Source organism: Rhinoderma darwinii, chromosome 12 (genome assembly GCF_050947455.1).
Source record: "Rhinoderma darwinii isolate aRhiDar2 chromosome 12, aRhiDar2.hap1, whole genome shotgun sequence".
Taxonomy (NCBI): Eukaryota; Metazoa; Chordata; class Amphibia; order Anura; family Rhinodermatidae; genus Rhinoderma; species Rhinoderma darwinii.
This window is the reverse complement of record NC_134698.1, coordinates 66,696,261-66,723,033: the sequence shown is the minus strand read 5'-3', so window position 1 is coordinate 66,723,033 and position 26,773 is coordinate 66,696,261. Positions and strand designations below refer to the sequence as shown.

Sequence of the window (26,773 nt, the reverse complement as noted above, 5' to 3'; positions counted from 1 at the left end):
TCCCCTATTTTTCCTCTCTGTCTTGTTGTGCACGATTCTAGTGCGTATCGGGGCTTTTGGAACACTTTTTGTTCTTTCTTGGCCACCGTAGCTTTTGTAAGGGTTGCCATGGCGCTAGTGACGCTTTTCGCTTCTTGCAGAGCGCTGTGTTTGATTATTTCTATATCCTGGTATATATCTGTACCGCAGGATTTTGAATATGATGGATTGATTTTATATTTTATGTACCTAATTTAGTAATTTATTGCATTTATTATTTATTCCTGAAATATGAGTATTGTATTATTTTTTTGCGCGTGTCATTTGGTCCAGCAGTTTTCTAGAATACTTTCTTTTTTATTTAAAAGTTGTTCTCACTGACCGATTAAGCATTTTTAAAATCTATTAACAATTAATTTTACTGCTTTTAAATTGTTTCGATATGTTGCAAGAATAGTTTTTTAGAGCTATGTGACCCATGTGATCTTTGCTCCTCGACCTTTCCCGTCCCCTATCCCCTCTCCTTTTTTTCATTGATTGTTTTTTTGTCTGCCTTTGTATATATAAGTTGTCGTGATATGACTGCATGTTTATGGCCTGATGAAGACGCATGTCCTGCGTCGAAACGCGTAGCCTCTAATTAAATCCTTTTATGTTCAGCAGCGCCATTATATTGGTCCTAATTTTTCACTATTTTATTGCCTGATCGGACATTGTCAGTCTGTGTAGGAACACACTTCCAACTTGTAACACCTAGTTGCCAAATTATTCATATTTCAGGAAGAATAACAGAGGAACGGCAAAACGTAAAGTTCTAAGAAAAGATGCTGTAGAATTGTTATTTCATGGGGAATACAATTACTTACTAATAAAAGACATATCAGGAGCAGTGACAGATCCCCTTTAAGAACAGGAAAATGTAGGTGAAAGAAAAAATTTTTTTTTATCCCAGACATCAAGAAGGAGTTACTCTGCCAAGTGACTGCGTAACCCAAATTCCCACATTTACAGGTTCAAGTGACATATCACTATGCAAAAACAGTTCCAATAAAAGCATATAATTATCTGCAGAGAAGTCTGACAGAAAAACACCATCTGCAAGTATAGTTCACACAACCATATTTTTCTAATTACTTCTTTTTTCGATGCCAATGCACCCCCATTGTTTTGGTGTTAAATAATCCAATGTAAAGCGGAATATATCTCATCTCGTGTCCTCTGTGCTGCGCTTCCTCTCGAGTAACGAGAGATTTGCAGCGTCGATCACAATTATTGTCAGGTTGCCAGCTGAAAAGCGCTTCATCCGCATTTTCTCAATGACCTCCCTATAAAAAGGTTTCCGTACACACAAACTGCGAGAAATTAATAGCTATAGAAGATTTAGGACATCATCATCTGCCGATAATAGAGACAGACATATTTTTTTTTTAAGATGGACCATCTTTTACTATATGATGTCACTAAGTGGTGAGGTGCAAATAGCCTCAAACCACAGTGATGTCACTGGATCCTGGGAAACTAATTATAACGACACTGAAGCTGCCAGTCTAATGTGTATGGGGGCATCTCAACTGTACCCCGTGGCAGATGTCAGGGGAAATAAAAATTGGGCGTGCTGGATTTCAAACATTCTGGTCATTACATTATTTTACATTGATGACCCAGTTAGGACACCAGCGATGATTGGGCTTGAAAACTGATGTAACCTTTCCGGTTGTGATTTTTAAAAAAATATTTAAACCATGAGATGAGCTTAGTGGCACATGACTGTGTGTACATTTTAACGGACACCTATGTTAGGTTATTCCCATAAGGCTACTTGCACACAACCATTTCTATTTTGCAGTCCGTAAACCACGTGTGCTGTCCGTGGTTTCCACGTCGCCATGCACTTGAATGAGTGAGACTGAGCCACAAACACGTACAGGTATAGGACCTACTTGGATTTTTGCGGCTCGGTCCCACGGCGCCCACACAGATCCGTGAAAACCACGGTCGTGTGGTTGGTGCCATAGAAATGAATGGGTCAGTGTGATATCCATTAAAAAAAAAATCAGATAGCAACAGTCGTGTGAATGAGGCCTTAGGCGGACTCATTTCTTAGGCCTCATGCACACAACTCTATTAGGGTTACGTAATAAGGTGCCCATAGAATTCTATGGGTCCATATAGTAACTCTGATTTTAGAAAAATGTAAAACAAAAAAGTGCCACAAAATTTTACACAAGTCAAAACATCCTTTATTCCTTTCAGCTAAAATAGCATACACAATTTTAGTGCTAATGTGAATAGAGCTCGATAGAAAATGTTGAAGAGATAAATTTATTTAATGGGTTGAATGTTTTGAAGATGTTCCTACCTGTGTGGGATCTAGAGATTCTGCAAGACATAGGATGTGGGTTTTCTACTGCAAGTAAGTGCATAAATGTGATCTATGAAATATGCAGCGTCAGCCAGACAAGCCAAGCAACTTTCTTCACTCAAAGGAGATGTATACAAGACATAATACATTTATCTACGAGCACTGTTAAAATATTTATATGTCTGCTGTTCTGAGAAGTTTAATCAGTTAAAGGGGAATTTCATTTTTGGGAAGTCGAGGTAAAAAAGGGTCCTCCCCAACGCTGTTTATTGACATGGCTAAAGCGATGATGTGCTTTTAGACCCACTTGGTCGCTGCAGCCAATTACTGGTCTCGGTGGGTATACGGCACAGGATTGCGGAGGCCAGTGATTGGCTGTAGCGATAACGTGGGTATACGAGCTTGTCATCGCTGCAGCTATGTCAATAAACAGCAACTTGGAGAACCGGAACGGCGGCGATGGAACGCCAGGGATTGGTGACGTGAGTAATGGCTCTTTATTTTTTTTAATGCATCCTTCCTACCCCTGCCACTTTTTGTAAAAGCTCGGAAAACCCATTGAAGTCTGGAATCACACACAGCGTTTTGATGCATTTTCAATGAAATTCTTAGGAACGTTTTTGTTGGGACCAAAAACGCTGAGGCTATTTTTTTTAACTATTTATTAATGAGTCTGGGAAGCGGAGAGACCAACACAGTAAGCGTTATAATAGCTTTCCCAAAGATAGATATGACCAAAAAATGGCCGAACTCCATATTTAATTTCTTGACAGAAGAGCATAAATAAGAGACCTATTTACTGCAGATTTTTGGATAGTTTAGCACATATGGAATATTTGAAGATTCTGGACGTCTTGAAACAAAATAAATTATTGTTAAATGTCACCCTTCTTATTCAATAAATGGCTGACCAAGATTCTTCACTGATATTTTAGTAGAACATCAATGCATAAACCGTCATGTGACCCAAGAGAGATTTATACTAGTTACATGTGGGGGTTTCAATTTCCTTTTTTTATGACGGTGACCATACACATGCCAATAACGGAGAACGTATGACCTTCATTCCTACCCGGACCATCAATAATCCAATCAATATTAATTAGCTGAGTAGCAGACCGCAGTTATTGTACTCTTGGGTCTTGTATAGTATTTCCCCTACTGTTACTAGTACTGTATGGAGAAACATATGTAGATGTTTGTGTACGTTATCACCAAGTCTTGCATTCCTCAAATCAACAGCTGGCTACAGAAGGCTTAATGCTCCACATTGCACCATTAAATGGACCATCTATAGACTAGATTGGCAGATATAACTTTATTGTACTGTAGACAACTCAGAAGTATAGACGCCGTTTCTGAAATACATGCATTTGACATCTTGACCAAACCCTACTAACTAGGCCTTTTAAGTAGACAGGTCATGGACTCCAAATAGGTGAACATGGTCATATTCCTTATGTCCATTTCCAAGATTTAATGGATTGCTGAAAAAGAAAAACGGGAAGGGAAGTCTAACTCAAATTGTACTGTATCTTAAAAAGATATACCTTAACATTACTTTGCATTATAATGCACCTGCCAATGTACTAACCCACCGACCGAAAGAACGGGGGACCCAAATCCCCCCTGCCGCAAGACGGCAACTAGGAGGAGAAGTTTGTATAGAGCGCAGTGCTCGGCTGATTCCATCAGCCCCATAGGCGTTGAATGGAGCGGCAAGGCACATGCCCAGCCTCCACTTTAATTCAAACTCCTCCTAGCCACCGTCTTGCAGCCTGGGGGGTACTAGGGTCTCACATTCTGATGAACAGTGGGGGCCCCAGCAATCAGAACCCTACTGATCTAGCTTTTATCACCTATCCAGTGGTTACCAATACCAAAAAGACAAAAAGCACCAGCCACTGGTTCACAGCCATGGCAAAAGGATTTACATGGTTTTATATAAAATATCTTAAAGGGAACCTGTTACAATGAACTTGCAGTCTAAACGGCATGCAGCATCTTTTAGAGCAGAAGGAGTAAAGAAGGATGATATATAGTTCTGTGGGACTGACAGCTTATTTTGCATAAATAGGACCGCCCAGTGGACACCTAAACCCAGGATGAGCAGGAATTTAAATGAATAATACAATTTATACTAAATGTTTTCCCACAAAATTATATATCGATCTCCTCAGTGTCTCCTGCTCTAGAACTTGATGTCTGCAGATTGGGTTGCATGTTCAACATGACAGGCTCCCTTTAAGAATCTGTAGACCTGTGATAAAATTTTCTTTAAAAACTGATCTCAAGGACCATGGTTCAAGGGTGGAGGGCTTTGTTTATTTACAGGCCAATCTGCCTTAGGGCCCATTCACACGAACGTGAATAACGTCCATGTACTGCGCATGGAAATCCATTGATTTCAATGGGGCCGTTCACACATGCTTGAGTTTTAACGCAGCAGGAGTCCGCTGCGTGAAACTCACTGCATGTCCTATATTGGTGCGTTTTCACGCACCTACGCGCCCATTGAAGCCAATGGGTGCGTGAAAACCACGCACCGCACACTGATGCACATCCGTGTGCAGTGCGTGATTTGCGCATCAATTCTATTGAAAAGAAAAAATGTGCTTTGCGAGTGCGTGAATAACGCGTGCCACTCGCAAAGCACACTGATGCCTAACGCAACACACACGGACCAGATTCACGTGCGTTTTTCACGCGCATGAATCGGATACGCTCGTGTGAATGTAGCCAGACATGTGGTTCAATAAGATACTCAGACACAGTAATTTGGTGCAGTCATAGCTCTCTAAGTGGCCAATACAAAATAATGACATGTAAATGAGCATTCCCGATCCACAGCCATTGTTCCCGAGAGATAATCCGAATTTTATCTGTGTAAATTAGGAAGGGTTTACATTAATTATTTCCGTCAATAGAAGCACTTTAAAAGCGGCAAGAAATTTGTGTATATATAACAACATTGTATGACACATTGACAGAGCTATAACAAAAAAACAAAAAAAGAAGATCCAAAATGTCCAACAAATTAGTTAACCTCAAACAATTTGGCGTTCATCCCTACATGAGGTACATGTTTCAAATGGAGTGCTTCCAGAATAGCCCTTAATACCCTAAAGCAAAACACTCATCTGTAGTTTTCTCTTCTGGATATTAAATCATAATACAATATAAACATGTAATAAACCGTCTGCAGCGTTTAGGAATGCGGTTATTGACCAGATTAGAAGAAGTAGACAATAAGAAATTGCGCTAGACTTTTGGAATCTAGTAATTCTGTAAGAAATACCGGAGCACGTAGGAGATGTTGACCCTGTCCCTTAAAGGGACACTAAACCTTGAGTCTAACTTATCTCTGCAGCAGAACGCAACTCATCTAGCCATACTAGACTGGGGAATGTTTTACTGTAGTGTGCTTTAATGGTATTTACCCCATTACTTGCGTAGAGACTTCATAAGCTTTGTACTGTAGGTTCAGTTGTATTTTAATACTGGAGATGAATAGATAGGTCTATACATTTTTCTAAATTTTTTGACTATAGCTGGCCAGAGGTAACAAGTATTGTTGCCGGGTAAAGATTACCGTCTTGTATTTGGTACTAAACGCAATCAGTTCCGATCAATAAACATCTGCTCCATTTGTCAGAACACTTATGGTTCATACTTAGAAAAAAATGTCTTGGTCATCAGTGATGACCTATTCAATTCTAGAATTAAATTTAAAATCGCAGAGAAAAGTGCATGTGGGACAAGAAATAAGCAAGAAATTTTGCACCATCAATGACAAAAATTGTGCATAATGTGGAAAACTTGTTTGTGTATGACCTTTTTCTGAGCCTTCTGGTGGCAAAAAAAACTAGTTGTGTCCTTAGGTATGTTGACAACAGTCAATCTGAAGCCTCCATAGGTTAAGTTAAAAGATGGCGAGCAAGAAAAGAACAACAAAAATGTGGCTCTTCTTTTGGCTGCCATTTCAGAATGCAGTGAGTGGACAGATGCCAGTGAAAGAGACGTCACCAACTGTGCCCACCTGCTCCATTTACTAGACTGAGCTGACAGTTAGAACAGTGCGGAGAAGCATCTCAGACTACAATTTCCCCCATAGTGTCACTAGAGGAAAGAGGTAGTCTAAAAGTCATGGCGACATCCGGCACCATGACTGCTGCCAAGATTGAACTAGTGGCTATTAACCATTACTGCTAACCTATTGTATGAAAGCACTTCAGGGTTGAATAAGGCTAGAGCGACCCAGGTCCTATGATGGTCAAATATTGCAGTGTTGTGCTGCCTGAATCGCAGTAATGAAAGTGAATGTGGCCACGTTGCAACCCACAGGTTGCCGCGACCATTAAACAACAGTCCCAAGAAATCCTGTTCGGATTTCTTGCGACTGACGTGTCGCGGTAACCTGCGGGTCGCAACAAAGCCACATTCACTTTCATTACTGCAATGTAGCCAGCGCAACACTGCAATGCTGGCAGTGTAAGGGTATGTTCACACGGCTTATTTACAGACGTAATTCGGGCGTATTACGCCTCGATTTACGTCCGAAAATGCGCCTCGATAGCGTTGGAAATCATCTGCCCATTCATTAGAATGGGTCTTACGATGTTCTGTGCACATGATCATTTTTTTTACGCCCCGCTGTCAAAAGGCGGGGAGTAAAAAAAGACGCCCGCGTCAAAGAAGTGCCTGTCACTTCTTCAGACGTAAATGGAGCAGTTTTCCATGGATTCCATGGAAAACCAGCTCCATTTAACGTCCGTAATGGACGCAGCAAAAAGCGCCTCAACATGCCATTACGGCTGAAATTACGGTGCGGTTTTCTCCTGAAAACAGCCCCGTAATTTCAGCCGTTACGGACGCTGCCGTGTGAACATACCCTAAGGCTGGGTTCACACGAGCATGTTCGGTCCGTAAAGGACGGAACGTATTTCGGGCGCAAGTCCCGGACCGAACACACTGCAGGGAGCCGGGCTCCTAGCATCATAGTTATGTACGATGCTAGGGGTCCCTGCCTCTCCATGGAACTACTGTCCCGTACTGAAAACATGATTACAGTACGGGAAAGTTGTCCTGCAGCGAGGCAGGGACTCCTAGCATCGTACATAACTATGATGCTAGGAGCCAGGCTCCCTGTAGTGTGTTCGGTCCGGGACTTGCGGCCGAAATACGTTCCGTCCTTTACGGACCAAACATGCTCGTGTGAACCCAGCCTTATAGTGATGCAGAAGTTTTGATCAGTGTAGGTACGGGTGAAGAGACCCCCACTGATCGCTGAAACGAAGCGGTAGAAATAGTTTGAAGATCCCAATGTAGAAGTCGGAGTCCATCTTCAGCTAACTCGGTCTTTCCGAGTAGAGCTGAGGTGACCCCATCGCAGTCTAAGGGGCACTGTGCTCGGCGGAGCACTTCTGCCACTTTGTTTCAGCGATTGGTGGGGTACCAATCAAACCTTCTGACAAGGCACTAGAACATGTCAAAAGTTTTAATGAAATGACAGTTCTTTTACACTGGGCAACTATCAGGCAGACAAGCGTTCAGAGAATTGACCTGTGTAAACAGGGCAGCGATCAGCTGATGAATGAGCAAACACCCAATTATCTGCCGATTGTATCGTTTTAAAAACCGAAAATATCATCGTTGTCGGCAGCCCATCCCCCTGTGTGTACAGTGCTGCCGACATAACGTATGGGGACGAGCGATCGGAGTAACGAGCGCTCGTCCCCATACATAGCCCCTTGTGACAGGAGCAAACGAGCGGCGATCAACGAACTGTCTCGTTGATCAGCGCTCATTGCACCGGCCGAAATGGGCAGTTGTAATAGGGCCTTTACGCTTTAATAATTTGTTTGCAGAAAACCTCAAAATTACTGATCCAAACTGTGCAAAACAGGTTGGTCCCAAGTGTTCACAATATGCAAAGCTTTGAAAAAGGAAGTGTCATAGTGGTAGTTTTTGAACTGGGGGTGGGTATAAAAAGTTGCATGTTGTAGATTTATTTTTGTACTTAGTCTTTTTTTTTTTTTTTTAAACCAGAACAGATATTCATAAATATACAAGTCAAAATAAAAAAAAAAATCCCCAGCATGTACAAAGCAGCGTCAAAAAGAGCTACATTTTATAGGGAGTGAATACAGCTCCAGACTAGAATACTGGGAATGTTTATAGACAACCACTGTAGGCACCCCGGTAAGGCGTGGTGCACGTATCTTGAAATGACGGTCAAAATTATTGTCAATAGAGACCGCCCCTCACTTCTCATGCAGGTGCTTATTGACAAAATAGATAAGATTCTGCATGAGATGTAAGTGTCGGGCTATTCATTATAAAATAGGGAATATCAGCTGCAGATGCTGTAGGTCCAACAAGAAAACCCATCATGATTTCACGAGATATCATTTGTGGGTCAAATGTTTTGGTGAGAAAGCCCCTTATAAAGCCCAAACTCCTGTTTACCCCTTAAAGGGTATGCCCACATAGGACAGATATGCTGCAGATTTTCTATTGTGAAACATCCGCAGTGTGTCCACCAGAATCCGGAGTTGAAACTGCAATACAAATCAGCACCAAATCATGCTGAACAGTGTCTTTTTTTATTTTTTTGCTGCAGAAATTCTGCAAATTCACTGCGTTTTCTCAAAGGAAACACAGTAAAATAATGATTGTAGATGTGAAGGTCCCCATAAAAGCATATGGGGGAAAAGACGCAGAAACTGTGCAGAGTTTGTGCAACATTAATTCACATGCTGCAGATTTAAATTCCACACTGCAGTTCAATTCCTGCACATCTTTTCTGCAGCGTGAATCTCATCTACATTACGGATACTATAAATGCAGTCAGAATGAATATCTGGTCAGAATTCCAGCAGAATATATACAGTACGCTACGTGCGGTACCGTGAGGACTCTGTATACTGCCCTGCAAGCTCTGTCCATACGGCTTTGCCTTAGAAGTGTGTAAGTTCTTCAATAAACCCAACTCATTATCTGCCCAACCACATGTAGTTCTCTCTGTGCAGGTTACCTGGTAAAAATTAGGTAAATATTTTACTACGAGTCTACACATTCCGTCAGTCATTTTAAATTTTGAGAAATGTACCACAATTTTTTTTTATTTAACTTGTACATAAAAGTTTATTTCCTGCAAGTCTTAAGGGCCCTTTACACGGGGCGATGATAGTGTAAAATGGAGTAAAAGTTTGCAATTATTGACTTGTGTAAACCTGTTCAGCAATTGCACGATTAACGAGAAATGATTCGCTTGATGTTGATCGAATATTTTATGATGACCTCAAAATGATCGATTGTCGGCGTTATATCTCCCCGTGTATACAAGTATCTGCTAGTCGTTAAAAGACGAGACAGGAGGAAAAACAAGCATTATCAAAAAATCAAACGATTATTGTTACATAAAAATGGATGTCTTTTAAATGTTAACTCTTTTTAGTCTATTGTTTTCACCAATTTATCTTCGAGTAAAAGGAAAAAAGGACATTACAAAGCATCAGATCTTATTTGTGCAGTGTAAAAAATGATATCCAAAGATAAATAGTTTTAATAACCAGAACCAAAGGAAAGAAACATATTGTGGTTGAAATATTGTTCAAATACAGTACAACGGCAGGGCGAGATTTAACATGTAAATGCTGAACAGTTACTTGGATGTGGAATCCCCATAAACGTAAAGGTTTGGTTTCGTAAAAATGTTTCAAATGCTTTATTATGGTATTTGAAATTAAAGTTTTTTTGCGGCGCTGTAGTCAAGGGGCTGCGGCGCTGTAGTCAAGGGGCTGCGGCGCTGTAGTCAAGGGGCTGCGGCGCTGTAGTCAAGGGGCTGCGGCGCTGTAGTCAAGAGGCTGCGGCGCTGTAGTCAAGGGGCTGCGGCGCTGTAGTCAAGGGGCTGCGGCGCTGCAGTGAAGAGGCTGCGGCGCTGCAGTGAAGAGGCTGCGGCGCTGCAAAGAAGAGGCTGCGGCGCTGTAGTGAAGAGGCTGCGGCGCTGTAGTGAAGAGGCTGCGGCGCTGCAGTGAAGAGGCTGCGGCGCTGCAGTGAAGAGGCTGCGGCGCTGCAGTGAAGAGGCTGCGGTGCTGTAGTGAAGAGGCTGTAGTGAAGAGGCTGCGGTGCTGTAGTGAGCACCTGCTGATCAGGGAGGGTCCCCACTGATCATACATTGATGGCCAACCCTAAGGATAGCCGATCAACTTAATAATGTCTATTTTTATCTTGCTCATCTTGAATACAAAATGTCTGTAATGTGAGATTTGCGGTCCACAAATTCAAGGTTGCTGGCAATATAAACACGAAATTATGGTTATATTTTTATAACCAATATTATTATAAACAAGTATAGCAAAATCAGCAAAACGATAGCCAGAGAGGAACATAAGAAAATCTGCAGTACATAATAACAACAAACACAAAAATGAAATTCTACAACTGTTCCGGAGGCACAATAACAACCATTGCTTGATCGGCGTCCAGGAACATGACAAAACAGTGTGTAATAAGTGAAAGCTACTCTCAGGCTGAAACACTGCACAGACATCAGGATCAACCGGTTGGGTCTTTCAGAAACTGTTTCATCACAGTGAACAAAATATTACTTGTGTCACAGAAGAATAAACAGACATCTGCCAAGTGCCGAACATTGTGCACACCCATGGGAGACAGGCACAGGCAACATGGGCATTCCACGTTCTAATAAAAGAACATGGCGGGTAAAGAATTTAGTACAAAAAGAAACTAATAGAGAAGTGGTTGTATTGGGTCTTTTTTAACTGTAGTATTAGGTATATATAAAGGGGACTGGATGAGGAATAGAGTCAATGCAGTAGTTTCCAACCTGTGGCTCTCCAGCGTTTGTGAAACTCCCATCATGCCCCGACAGCCGGAAACTGGGAGTTTTAATTTCACAACCGCCGAAGAGCTAAAAGTTGGAGGCGCAATATAGACTTTATTTTAGAGTGCCGTATGATGGAAGTATACAAAACGTATACGTAGCATAGCCATGTATGTATAATATAAGCTGGTAGGCTACTTACACAAAGGAGGACCTGCGTAAGGACTGACAACAGCTGACAAAACGAGAGAAATCAATCGAGAAATAAATACATATGAAACGTATAAATTTTTTTTGCCCATAATCAGAAACGTGCTTTAGTACACTTAGGCCTGATTCAGACAAACGTGTCTGTTTTGCGTTTGCAAAAAACGTACCGTATTTCACGCATTTCAGTTCTGTGAGGTATCGGTGTTCCTGTTTTTTCTTCTCTTTAGCAACTGATGCGTAAAAAACACAGACAGCACACATATGTCATCTGTGGGCTGTCCGTGATTTCCATGCACCCATTGACTTCAATGGGCGACGTAGTCCACAAGAACGGACCAAAATAAGACATGCAGTGAGTTTCACACAACGGACACACGCATACACGTGTGAATAGCCACATTGCATGGGTCCGTGTGCTGTCTGTTATTTTAGCACAAGGACGTAATTTACGTTCATCTGAATAAGGCCTAAGTCTGCAGACTGATTACTTTGCTGTTATAGACCTAAAGATCCATGGGGTATCACGCCCATATGGCTACACTAAACAACAACGTGTGCCATGTGATGACTGGTGGAATAAAGGCTCATTCAGATGAGCGTAACACTCGTCCGTGTGCTGCGCATTGAAATTACTCACAACTCACGGACCAATTCAATGCAATTGTTTTTCAAGGGGCGTGTGTCCGTTGCGTGAAACTCACTGCATATCCTATATTGGTACATTTTCACGCACCTAGTCACCCATTGAAGTCTATAGGTGCGTGAAAACAACAGACAGCACACGGACGACATCCGTGTTTCATTCATGAAATACATTAAAAAGCAGAGAAATAAAAAAAAACTAAAAATGAAAGGAAAAACGCATGCAACACGCAAAGCACACTGATGCCAATAAGCAACACACAAGAAAAAGTCGATAAAATGCTGCGTTTTTTACGTGCGCAAATTGGACACACTCCTCTGAATGTAGCCTAAGGTCTCGTGACTTGAGCTTCAACTTAGTGCAACATTTTTCTCCTTACAAATGTCAATGTAAAATCTTGCTTTTCGGACAGGCAATAGTTTACAGTAAATTCTATAGGTTGAGATGTTTACATTGTTGGATTGCACAAATGTTACGGTCGACACGATTTGGTGGCTGAAGGATTAGGGACACACTGAATCAAACATTAGGGATTTATCAACACTAGTGTGAGATAAAACTGAAGCAGTTGTCCATAGCAACCAATCAGATATCAGCTCTCATTTTCCAGAGGTTTTTTGTTAAGTAAAAGGCAACTGCTCTGCTTTTACCCTGTGTTAGTTTTGATAAATCTCCCCTCCTTAGGCCTCATTTATCAAAACTATCTAAAAGGAAAGACCGGCCTTTTTGCCCATGGCAACCAGTCAGAGCTCAGCTTTCATTATCTTAACTGCTCTAGTAAAATGAAAGCTGTGCAGCGATTGGTTGCTATGGGTAACAGGGCATTAATGCAACATAGATGGTCGTAGCTCACCTGAGGCAGAGACGTGCCCCTTGTTTCTATATCAGATCCCCTATAGTTTACCTAATACTGTACTTTTTGGAAAAAGATAAGAAACATGAGGATATAAAGATAAGGAAGTTATTTTATGCAGTATTTTCCCTCCTAATGAGTGTTCCATGCACAACACATTCAGCAGATATTTACGCTCCTACAGTACATACGTCACTTCCTCCTTAGGTGCAAAGAAATGTGTTCCAATGTTTATTTCCTTATTCCTGTCACAATGCCATATACGTGTATGACTACTGCACAAGAGATGATATACGGCATGTTCCTGCAGTTATACTATGGACGCAAACGGAGACTTTCTGACTCCAAAATGATGCAATAGCTCAGAGATTCACTGCACTAGACGCAGCATGGATTTCAGCTGCAAAGTCATTCAGGTCAAATCCCCGTACTGGCTGCTAATTGCTTTATAATGGTCCCTGATCATTCACCTTATGCCTAAATTACACGAGGGCATTTTACGTCCGTGTTACGGACGTTAAAACAACGGCCGTCACACGGACCTATGTAATTGAATGGAGCTATTCAGACATGCGTTGCTTTTCATGCAGCGTGTGTCCGCTGCGTGAAACTTACTGCAGGTCCTATTTTTGTGCGTTTTTGCACACCACGCAGCCCATTGAAGTCAATGGGTGCGACGTCATCCGCGCATTGTCAGTGATTCACGCACCAGTTGCGAAAGAAATGATGAGGGAAAAAAACACCTTCAGTTTTTTTTGCAGATGTAAAAAACGCATGACATACGCGCGTAAAAAAACGTACACGGATGCCACACAGACATGCAACGCAAGAAAAATGCTGCGTTTTTTACGCGCGCAAAACATACACGTTCGTGTGAAGTTAGCATTAATGTCATTATATTAAAAGGTAACGCCACCCAAAAACACATCCCCTTTTTTTTTTTCAATTGGGTGTTCTGCCTCCCGGCGCCATTGTGTCAAGAACGGCACTTCATTATGCACTTGTCGGCGCTTATCACCAGGTGACAGAGCAGTGCTTCATTGTGTTTGTCGATGTTGAAGACTTGGCAAGCACATTATGCAGCACTGCTTTCTCTCCTGGTGTTCAGCGTCCCCAAGTGCATAATAAAGCGCTGCTCTCTCCTGGAGGTCGGAGTTCAGTAATCGCTCTGTAAAAGAATAAGACAGGAAAAGTTGGCAGTTCTCTCTCTTACCTGCACCCCCCAAGCTGGTATGCAGTAGCCATGAACTCTCCTATGTGTCCCGTCCCCCCCAAGCTGGTGTTTATTAGCCATAGTCTCTCCTATGTGCAACCCCCTCCAGCTAATATTCAGTAGCCGCGGTCTCTCCTATGTGCAACCCCCTCCAGCTAATATTCAGTAGCCGCGGTCTCTCCTATGTGCAACCCCCTCCAGCTAATATTCAGTAGCCGCGGTCTCTCCTATGTGCAACCCCCTCCAGCTAATATTCAGTAGCCGCGGTCTCTCCTATGTGCAACCCCCTCCAGCTAATATTCAGTAGCCGCGGTCTCTCCTATGTGCGCCCTCCCAGCTTGCGTTCAGTAGCCTCGTATGGTCTACAGATGGATCGTCTTTCAAAGAAAGTCAGGGACAAGGGTGAGGGTATGTTCACACAACCTATTTTCAGACGTAATTCGGGCATTTAACGCCTCGAATTACGCCTGAAAAAACGCCCCTAATACGCCTACAAACATCTGCCCATTACTTTCAATGGGAATTACGATGTTCTGTTCCCACGAGCCTTTATTTTACGCATCGCTGTCAAAATTGTCATGCGCGTAAAATGACGGCTCGTCAAAAGAAGTGCAGGACACTTCTTGGGACGTTTTTGGAGGCGTTTTTCATTGACTCCATTGAAAAATAGCTAAAAAAAACGGCCGTAAAAACCGCGAGTTGCTACAAAAACGTCTGAAAATCAGGAGCGGTTTTCGCCTGAAAACATGTTTGTATTTTCAGAAGTTTTTGGTCACTACGTGTGAACATACCCTTACACTGAAATGTAAGTTTAATTAACGGATTACTTGGTTTATTTCACATACGTGGTAACAGTTTGTGTTATATGACTTTCATATTTGCACACCGAGTACTTCATCATTGATTTTTTTTTTTGATCTGTATACAAAAAAAGGTTGCCTACCCCTGCCCTAATCGTTGACCACTTCACAACAAATCCATAAGAAGTTCGATCCAGGTGAGTGAGTTATAATTTGCTATTTTACTATGCTCACCCTAAACTATTTTCTTTGGGTGGGGACTGTCTGTAAAATCAAATAAAAAGTATACATAAACCAGTGTCTAATATTGACTAGAACTAGTCAGTAAATACCAGTCGTTTATTACTGTCTCATAATACGGTAATTGACAATATATATACAATACATTATTCAGTTTACATGTTTGGTCATGAACAGAGGAAATAGCTGAGCAGGCAAGAATATGAATAGATATTGAGGTCATAAAATGGTCTAATGTACCTTGTATTCCATAAACTGACATTCTTAAAAATGTATTATAAGTTTATAATGTATCTGTGGAAGTCCCTGCTGATTATAGTTCGGTTTTTTCCTTTTGACTCTTTTTCGCCTACTAATTTACTTCAGATTTTTATTACATTTTTACATGACTTTACTTTATAAAAGATATAATAGACCTTCATAAGTAGACAACTTTCATAAGATTTTGGATGCAGGTAATTTAAAGGGGTTTTCCAGTCCCTAAAAATTGATGGCCTATCCTCAAGATAGGCCATCATTACGTGATTGGTCGGGGTCAAACTCCCGGCACCCCCGCCGATCAGCTGTTTTGAAGGGCGCCGCTTCCCCTTCATTTCTACTTGCTCCATGTGAATCGTCGACACACTTGTAGCGGCTACTCACAGTATTACTTCTCCCATTGACTACAATAGGAAAAGGCTGTAATACTGTGAAGCGCAGCTACAAGCATGTTGACGTTTTACAATGAGAAAGTAGAAACGAAGCGCTGCAGCCCCTTTAAATCAGCTGATCGGCGGGGGTGTCGGGAGTCAGACCCTGACTGATCACATTTTGATGGCCTATCCTGAGGATAGGAAATAAATTTTTAGGTAATGGAAAGCCTCCTTAAATACTCGTCTAAGGGACTAATGAGTTCAAATACAAAGTTCATTCAATCATTGACTCATATAATCTAAAAGGTAAACAAATTATTTGAGATATGAGATTTTGCGTCTTGGCTTTCCTGATTACGCATGACGGGATCCAAAACATGTGACTGTAGCCAGCCCCCTGCCCATTAATGATCTACTGACTATCAAATACCCAGGCTCTCAAGCAGTGGTACATGTACATCGGGGGGTACTCACATTGTCCTCATATTAAGAAGCGCAGTATAGAACAATAACCCTGGGGTTACTTCTACATCACTTATTTAAAGAAGCTCTGTCACCACATTATAAGTGGCCTATATTGTACATAATGTGATCGGCGCTGTAATGTAGATTACAGCCGTGTTTTTTATTTAGAAAAACTATCATTTTTGACGGAGTTATGACCTATTTTAGCTTTATGCTAACGAGTATCTCAATGGACAACTGGGCGTGTTTTACTATATGGCCAAGTGGGCGTTGTGGAGAGAAGTGTATGACGCTGACCAATCAGTGACCAATCAGCATCATACACTTCTCCCCATTCATGTACAAAAGCACATAGCGATATAGCTATATCGCTATCTGCAGCCACATAAACACACTATAACGTTACTGCAGTGTCCTGACAATTAATATACATTACCTCCAGCCAGGACGTGATGTGTATTCAGAATCCTGACACTTCGCTAACGCAATCCCGACACTACAGCAAAGGAAGCGTAATCTCGCGAGATTACGCTGTAAACTGTCATTTCAAACGAGATTACGCTTGTTGTGCTGTAGTGTCGGGATTGTATTAGTGAAGTGTCAGGATTCTGAATAGACATCATGTCCTGGCTGGAGGTAATGTGTATTCATTGTCAGGACACTGCAGTAATGTTATGGTGTGTTTATGTGGCTGAACATAGCGATATAGCTATATCGCTATGTGCTGTATAAATGAATGGGGAGAAGTGTATGACGCTGATTGGTCACTGATTGGTCAGCGTCATAGACTTCTTGGCCATATAGTAAAACACGCCCAGTTGTCCATTGAGAAACTCATTAGCATAAAGCTAATATAGGTCATAACTCCGTCAAAAATGATTGTTTTTCTAAATAAAAAACACTGCTGTAATCTACATTACAGCGCCGATCACATCATGTACAATATAGGGCACTTATAATGTGGTGACAGACCCTCTTTAAGTTCGAAAATCATAAACATATAAAACGTACCGTATATGATGTGCATCTATATCTGCATATGGTATAAAGCAGAGATGCACTTTTCTATACAGACACAAATATAGCTGCATAGGATTTATCCCAGACAGAGGCCAGATATTTACTGTGGACTCACGTCCAGAAGTCACTTTACCCAGAGGCCTTCATGATAGGAGTTGTGTGTTAATAAGCCCCAGGCCTACGACGCTTAGATTTGCATGCAGTAAGTAACAACGTGATGTCCATGCAATTGGGATAGCCATGCGTATGGGCCCTGTACGGCAGTATATGGACTCTCAGTCTATCGGTCCATGTTACGGACATAGGTACTCCATGTGCTGGCATATGGTGTCTCTGTACAACAGATTCGTAATAACGTGTGCACATGAGCCCTTAAAGGCATATATGATCAGAAATTTATCTGCATGTATTACGCTTTCAGAGTGAGCAAGACCGGCTGTTCTCATAACTCCCATAAAGAATAATTGAGAGCGCCTGGGCATGCGTGGCCTCCTCTCTTCTGGAAACATGTGACACATCCTCGGGATCAGTGGGGGTCCCTGTTTTCAGACCCCCACAAATCAAACTTTAATGACATCTTACCAATATGCATGGGGTCAATGGATGATTGAGGGGCTCCATAAACTTGGATGGTAAGAAAAACATCAGTTTTTCACCAACTTCTTACTGAAATTTAGCGTTTCCTAAACTATAAATGTGATCCACAAACTGCTGCAGTATTAGCAGCAGTCACCAATAGAAATCACAGATATTTTGTAATGTCAGATTCCTAAGAGGCGTGTGGCACTGATATGGTGGGTTCTGCCACTGTTTCACTTTATTTGCCCCACTATCTCACGAAGTATACAACCAAACCCAAAGACAATATATGGCTTATCTTGGCAAATATTGTTCGGACGTTGAGTAAACAAGTTGCTGGGAGGCAGAACAATAGTTTCTAAGATAATAAAAACCCATAACATTACTAGGAAGAGGTTTGTGTTGTGATCTACATGAATCTCAATACCTCTGCACCCAATGAACAATGACAGCTCGTTGATCGGCACTAATTTGCTCCTGTCACACGGAGCTATGGATGGGGACGAGCGGTCGTTACTCCGATCGCTCGTCCCCATACATTATCATCATGACGACAGCACGTCTCCCTGTTTACACAGGGAGATGTGCTGCCAATAACAATATTTTTCTTTTTTAAAACGATACGATCAGCAGATGAACGATCGTTTTCCCGATCATTGCCCAGTGTAAAACCCCCTTTAGTCCACCATGGCCATAGAAGCAACCCTAAAAGACTCCACTTGTTAAAGGGGATATTCGGTAAGAAAGAAATGAGTGCCTAGAGTACATTATATGGTCAATGATGAAGTAATATTGAAGCTCTACCCTATTTACAACCTAGGTATTGATGTGCCACCATGGGTGAGGGGGCACTGTGAAAGCAAGGTCTGAGGCACATAACCCATTTAAAGGGAAAATATCCTATATCCTTTTGCTGTGACGTTGGAAAATATATTGCCAAAGCTGGTAAGTGGCTGATTGCAGTGTTATTCACTGGGATTACTATCTCCAGAAACCTCCAAAAATATTTACAGACATTGGTGTAAATATTTTCAGCAGCACTTTATATAAAGCTCCACTTTCAGGCTACACAGTGATAAAAATAAATTGGGAGCTACAACTGCAGCTATTGCAAAAAAATCTGACAAAAATGTTTAAGGCCAGGATCACACAAGAGGTTTTGATGCTCAATTTTTTGAGTCAAAGCCAGAAGACGAGTCAAAGGAAGAAAAGGTATAGAGAAAAGACTGACGCAGCTCCTTTCTTTTGAGTCCACTCCTGTGTTTGGCTCAAAAAACGTAGCCAAAAACTGCACCAAAACAATGTGTGAGATCCTAAAATTTGCAAGGTATTCGCCAATAGGGAACAATTAAACTTAGGGCCCATTCACACAAATGTGAATCTCGTCCATGTGTTGTGCATTGAATCAACACACAGAATACGGCTTCATAGATTTCAATGGGGCCGTTCACACATGCGTACGTTTTCAAGCAGCGAAACTCACTGCATGTCCTATATTGGTGCGTTTCCACGCACCTATGCGCCTATTGAAGTCAATGGGTGCGTGAAAATCACGCACAGCACACGGATGCAGATCCGTGTGCTGTGCGTGATTTACGCACCAATTCCATTGGAAAAAAAAGTGCTTTGCGAGTGCATGAAAAACACATGCCATTCGCAAAGCACACTGACGCAACGCACACAAACGGATTTACGCATGGCTTTTACTCGCTTAACTCTGTCACGCTCATGTGAATGTAGCCTCATGTCGTCGTGCTGCCTGAGCCTTATAAGCTGCAGACTTTACGTTTAGTAGTTCTTTAGTACAGGTAAGAAAATCTCAATACCATACAACTATACACATTGCTGTGTGTACTAAGGCGCAAGATCTTCCCACACATCACAAATATGACATTCAGAATCAAAAGTAACGCCTAATAACATCATACAAGGCCAACATTTAGATATTATATGGAAAATTGTTCCAGACCAAGCACTTTAGAAAGGTTTTGTTAAACGCTATTGAACATAGTGATAACATCTTACAACTAAAATGAAAAAAGAAATCTGAAGTTTTTTTAAACTTCCAGAAAAGTTAACATGGATGTAAATAAACATTGCACTGGCAGCGAAATCATGTTCATATTGAGAGTGATCGTCATATCTATGAGGGTATTACTCAAGTCATATTAGAAAATGTATAGACATTATTAACCCATCAACTACTGGAAACCAAGGACGTTACATGTATCGGTGGGCGTTATGTGCCACTATTGACTTACCCAGCCTTCAAAGGAGTCTGTGGGACCGCAGTTTCTGAGAAGCTCCTGAAAACTGAGGGTGCAGTTTGCCACAAAGTCATCATACCCAATAGGGGTGTCATGGAAGACGGCCAACTCCATCTTGCTCCCCTCACATATAGTAACACAGAACTCTTCATTGTAAGTGGGCTTATTAGTCCTGTGCTTTATGGTGGTCTTCCCAATAGTGCACTCATCCACATTGATGGTGATGTAAGGATCCAGTAAAGCAGATCCTTTCTTGAATACTGAATGTCTTAGAGACCACCGTGTTGCCTGCAGACCCACTGCTTCACCTATCTTCAGTTTTAAATTGCCATTGAACCTCATGGTGCCAGCCATGAACCTGGTGGTGGGCACTCCTGAGATCAGCCCCTTTATTTTGGATGCAGGTTGTTGTCAGTATGTAGTTGCTGCTGCTGATCTCCCCCAGTCCATGCCAGAGCCCCCAATAGTGAGGCACCTGCATGCAGGTACTATGCAGCCTGCATGCAGTATCTGCACACAGTCCCAGAGCCTCTGACAAACAGGCTGGGCAGAAAAAAAAAAAGTTTCTCTCACCCCTCCCTAGGCTGGCACTTAGATTAAGAGTAGGCGCAGTCCTCTTCCGTCCCTTACTAACCCAGTGCAGTCACCCAGCCCTGGCAGAGGGATCCGGCGCAGTACGCAGCTCAATGCACACTGATCAGAGCTCAGCCTGCTGTATGATCACAACCAGGAAGCCTGTTCCCGAAACGGCGTGTACAACACTGCCCCTAGCGGTCACCACTGTGCACGACAGGCAGTACCTGTAACAAAAGTCTCAATTGCTTAGCATTTCCCTTTCTCCCGTAAATATACGTTTATGAGTCGCCCTCTTTAGTTAAATTGTAAAAATTCTTCTTAATTACATTGTATCAGGTTTTTTGAAAACTAGGTGACAGCCAATATAACTGTTGCCAGTACAGCTCCTAGAAGGCTGGGTTTCCACATAGCGTAAATGCTGCGGAATATCCGCAACGGAATTCTGTGAGGATATTTTGTAGTATTTACAGTAGCAGCAAAGTGAATGAAATTGAGTCAATCTCAGGCACATGCTGGGGAAGAAAAAAACGGAGAAAAGTTGTGGGGAAAGCATTCTGCGGTGCGACTTTCAATTCAGCAGCGTGTCAGTTTATGCTGTGGGTCCTGTGCGGTGATGCTGGGTGTTTGGCCCATAGACTTGGAGCATAAATTCCACAACAGATGAGTTGTGTTGCGGTTTGTACAGTGTTTAGGGCTCGTTCACACGTAGCGGAATTACTGCATATTTTCCATCTGGAATTGCGGACGGAAAATACGCAGAATATAGTAGCAGCAAAGTGGATGAGATTTAACAAATCTCATCCACACGCTGCGTAAAATTTCCGAGCAGAAATTCACCTGCGGTGCGTATTTTTCGGACCGCAGCATGTCCATTCCTGTTGTGGAAAGTGGACTGAATTGCTGCGTTCTTCAGAGGAGATGTCACCATCTTCCAACACTGGGAAAAACGCAGCAAAATCTGCACCATTTTCTGCAGTAAAAAACACGGAATAGCGGCAGAAATTTTCTGCAACGGATTTCGTTGTGGAAAATCCGCAAGTGGATGAGATAGAACAAATCTGATCCACATGCTGTGTAAATGCTGAGTGGAAAAAATGCCCAGGAATTGAAATGCGGTGTGTTTTTTTTAATCCGCAGCATGTCATTTGTATTTGCTTAAACGCTGCTTATTTGTTGCCGGATTACCCCATTGGATTCAATGGGGAGGTAAATCCCGCAACAAATAGCAGATGTTGCCTTTTTTGCAGCGGAATCGCAGCAATTCCGCGGCCAAAAACGAAACTCAGAAAAAAAATCTCATACCTACCCAGAAGTCTGTATTTCTGACTCCAAGCCGATCCCTATGATAAAGTTTCATCCCATGTGACCGCTGCAGCCAATCACAAGCTTCACAGCGTCTTGAGGTCAGGATGTCGGAGGGACGCGTCGCCATCGTAAGTATCCATTTATTTTCTGGGCAGTTTTCCACAGTGGACATTCCAGCCGGAAAACTGCACCACAATTTTGTGAGGTTTTCGGCAGGAATTCCCTGCGGCACACAAGGCGGCTACACTGTTTGCTTTTACGCAGCGTATCCGCCTTGTGTGAACGTAACTCTACTGTGCCGTCTTGAAAGCTGGCAAAGTTGGGTGACAACTTGTATAGAAACTGTGTCAACAGTAAGGCTGGATTCACACGAGCATGTTCGGTCCGTAAAGGACGGAACGTATTTCGGCCGCAAGTCCCGGACCGAACACACTGCGGGGAGCCGGGCTCCTAGCATCATAGTTATGTACGACGCTAGGAGTCCCTGCCTCTCCGTGGAACTGTCCCGTACTGAAAACATGATTACAGTACAGGACAGTTGTCCTGCAGCGAGGCAGGGACTCCTAGCATCGTACATAACTATGATGCTAGGAGCCCGGCTCCCCGCAGTGTGTTCGGTCTGAGACTTGCGGCCGAAATACGTTCCGTCCATTACAGACCGAACATGCTCGTGTGAATCCAGCCTTATAATTATTAGCACCCAGCCTTCCTGGAAACAGATATAACTATGAAACAGGTAAGTAATAATGTAAAATCTTGACAGAAGTCTTATGCAAAGCCGCATGCATGGTCCATGTACGGTGGCACATGGCATCACTACGGGTCCGTTTTGTGGACCCATAGATAATCCATGTACCAATATGGTGCCGTAGCTTGAAACTTTCAACAGGTTCCCCCAACTAAGGCCTATTTCACACGACCGTAGTGATTACAGATCTGCAAAAAAAAAAAAAAATGCAGGGACGGTCATGCATGATGGGCAAGTCTGTGCCGAAAATACGGACGGTAAAATGACTTGTCCTGAGTTTTTGAGGCCCAAAGGCGGATCCGTAAACATAGTCGTGTGTGAGGAACCATATAAATGAATTGATCCGTGTGCTATACCCAAATTTGTAGCTAACACACGGACAACAAACCACGGTCGTGTGCATTAGACCTATGACTTGTGATTTATAGCAGCGCAGGTGCAACTGCTACCTCTGCACCCCCTATAGATTCATCCCTGGGTACTGTATTTTTCGCTTGAATGCTTTTACAGAAAAATTCCTAGAGGAATATTTGTAGTACCATAAGGAAATTGCTCGCATCACTAAAAACCAATCTGTAGGGTTGCAACACTGGCATTTAATAGATCATAATTACAAACAACAAGTGACAAACCAAAAGAGAAGTGTGCTCACCCACAATATTCAATAGTAAAAAAATATTTGCACACTTCTCTTTTGGTTTGTCGCTTGCTGTTTGTGTCCATTTATAATACTTGTGTCTCAGGCACAAGGGCACGGGTGCAACTGTAACCTCTACACCGTCTATAGGCCCATAGCAGGCTATGAGTGCCGTATTATGAGCTGCACAACACAAATCCATAATGTGGATATGTGCACAAGGCCTAATCCTTAAAGAGGCTCTGTCACCACATTATAAGTGCCCTGTCTCCTACATAAGGAGATCGGCGCTGTAATGTAGGTGACAGTAGTGTTTTTTATTTAGAAAAACCATCTATTTTTACCACGTTATTACAGCAGAGCAAAGCGTAATCTCACTGTAACCTGTCATTTACAGCGTGATCTCGCGAGATTACGCTTGCTCTGCTGTAAATCCCACACAAACGTTACCGAAGTGTCGGGATTGTGAATAGACATTGCGTCCTGGCTGGAAGGAATGTCTATTCACTGTCAAGACACTTCAGTAATGTTAATGTGTCAGTATAAGACAGCACATAGGGAACAACGCAGGGTCACTATGCGCTGAGTAATTGAATGGAGAGAAATGTATCACGCTGATTGGTCAGTGTCATACACTCCTCTGTACAATGCCCACTTGGTCAATAGTAAAAACAAGCCCAGTTGTCCATTAAGAAACTAATTAGCATAAAGCTAAAATCGATAATAACGTGGTAAAGATAGATCATTTTTCGAAATAAAAACCGCTGTTGTCACCACATTACAGCACCCATCTCATTATGTAAGAGATAGGGCACTTATAATGTGGTGACAGAGCCTCTTTAAGGCCGAGTTCACATGGGGCGGATGCGCTGCGTATAAGCACGCAGTGTATCCGCGCTGTGCGCCTCAGGGATTTCCGAGCGAATAAGCGCACCAAACTGTGGTGCAGTTTTTCGCCCAGAATGTCCGCTGCGGAAAACTGCAGCACTTGACGTTTCATCCCAGGAGACCGCTGCAGCCTGTGATTGGCTGCAGCGGCAGTCACATGGGATGAAGCGTCATCCCAGGAGGCCGGCCCTCTGATGTCATCCAGGCCAGCCTCTTGGGATGATGTTTCATCCCATGTTACCGCCGCTACAGCTTTCTGAGTGTTTTTTCCGCTCAGTTTTCACACATCATGTGGATGAGATTTGTTTTATCTCATCCACTTTGTTGCTACTGTATTTGCTGCAGATTTTCCCGCAACAAATTTTGTTGCGGAAAAACCGCTGTATTTACTTAGTGTGTGAACTGACCCTAAAAGTAAATTATTTTGTCTTCAGACTGATACATGGCACATTTCTGCACAGCATGCCGCATACATGACATTCGTCGAAGTATATCCAAATAGAGATTCCACTGCTAATCATTTAACACAGAGTTAAGGCATTCTAACTTGGGCCAATGATCAGGCAAATGAGCGCTCGTACCCGACTATCGCCTTATGCAAACAGAGCAACGATCAGCCGATGAACGAGCAAATGTTTGTTCATCGGCTGATCGTGTCGTTTATGCAGCACATCCCCCTGTGTAAACTGACAGTTAAAATTACATGCCATGTCTCTTAGGCCTTATTCACACGAACGTGTCGGTTTTGCGCGGATAAAAAAATGCTGCGTTTTTCCTGCATTGCAGTTCCGTGTGACATCCGTGTACGGTGCGCGTCTGCGTTTTTTACACGCGTATGTCATCCGTGTCTCACACGTTTTTTACGTCAGCAAAAACAACTGAAGGAGGCGTTTTTCTTTTTCTCATAATTTCTGTAGCAACTGTTGCATGAATCACGGACAGCACACGAATGTGCGTCCGTGTGCTGTCCGTGATTTTCACGCACCCATTGACTTCAATGGGTGCGTCATGCACAAAAAACGAACAAGAATAGGACATGCAGTAAGCTTCACGCAGTGGACACGCTACGTGAAAAACACTGAATGTCTGAATGGCCCTATTGAAATGCATAGGTCCGTGTGACGTGAGTTTTTTTAATGCGCGTAACACGGACGTGAAATACTCTCGTGTGAATAAGGCCTTAAACCAGCACGGCATTGATATCAATGGAGGACTGAATCCCCAATCTGAGAGGTATAATCACAGCCGAAGATATCAGTCAAAGAACTTAAAGAGGATCTGTCACTAGTTTATTAATTCCCTATCTCCTAACTAATCTAATAGGCGCTATGATGCTGATAACTACAGTGTGATTTTTTTTTCCGAAAACGTTTATTATTTGCAAAGTTATGAGCATTTTTATAAATATACTAATTTGGTTATAATAGCCAAATAGAAGGTGACTCTTTCTTTTCACTCTGGGCGGTGTAATGTTTTCTGTATGACAGAGTGTCCAATCAGCAACCAGCTTCTCCCCTTCCCTACTATCCTGATCTTATAGTATACAACTTCCATTGCCGACTGTGTTTTCAACTGGTGATATCTCTGGGTGTTTCACAGCTAGAACTGCGATCCTGTTGCCATATGAAGTAATCTCATCTTTCATATGACATCAGAACCGCTGTTCTGTCTAGGTTGTCCACAGCCGGAGATATGGCTATTTGAAGTGATCCCCCTTCCCTCCAGCCTCAGTCTCTCACACTGTGTGAAGCAGCTTCATGCTGATTGGACAGTGTCAGAGGCTGTGAGGAGTTTCCACCTCAGGAGAATCGCTGCTGTTACCTCCCACTTGCCTAGTATAGGCTAATTTACATATTTAGAAAAAAACCTCATAACTTTTTAAATAATAAGCGTTTTGGGACACAATTTTCACTAGTATTATCAGTGTGACAGTGCCTATTAGATTAGATAGGAGATTTGGCATTACTAAACTAGTGACACATCCTCCTTAACTGGTAGAAAAACTTCAGGACAGCATCTCAACTGTAAGGGCATGACCAGACGTGGCGGAATTGCTCTGGAATTCCGCTGCGGACAGTCCGCAGCGGAAATCCGCAGCGTACACGTTTCTCCATTGACTTCCACAGCTTTGTGGTTGGGTTCGTTTACACGTTGCGGACAATTCCGCTGCGGAGCATAGGCTGCGATGTGGAATTTGGTGTCCACAGCAAACAATGGTTATTGCGGACGTGTAGCGGACTTGTTGCGGACTCATTGCGGAATTTCTCCATTGACTTCAATGGAGAATCAAAATTACGCAATGAAGTCCGCAGATGTAATGTGTGCTGCGGAGTGTATTGGTTTTACTAACATGACATTTCTTCATTCTGGCTGGACCTATGTATTTCTAGGAGGAAGTCAATGGGGCTCCCGTAATTACGGGAGCGTTGCTAGGCGACGTCAGTAAATAGTCACTGTCCAGGGTGCTGAAAGAGTTAAGCGATCGGCAGTAACTGTTTCAGCACCCTG

At 42.5% G+C, this 26,773-nt stretch overlaps 1 protein-coding gene across 1 annotated transcript in view; it reads right to left on the bottom strand.

The window, feature by feature from the left end:
• Positions 1-20,791, bottom strand: part of PRKCH (protein kinase C eta) — a 112,138-nt gene extending 91,347 nt beyond the window's left edge. The window contains exon 1 of the mRNA XM_075843713.1: positions 20,106-20,791. Coding sequence (XP_075699828.1) covers positions 20,106-20,465 — 360 coding nt within the window. The 5' untranslated portion in view covers positions 20,466-20,791. The remainder of the gene's footprint in view (positions 1-20,105) is intronic.
• Between the last annotated feature and the right edge of the window lie 5,982 nt (positions 20,792-26,773).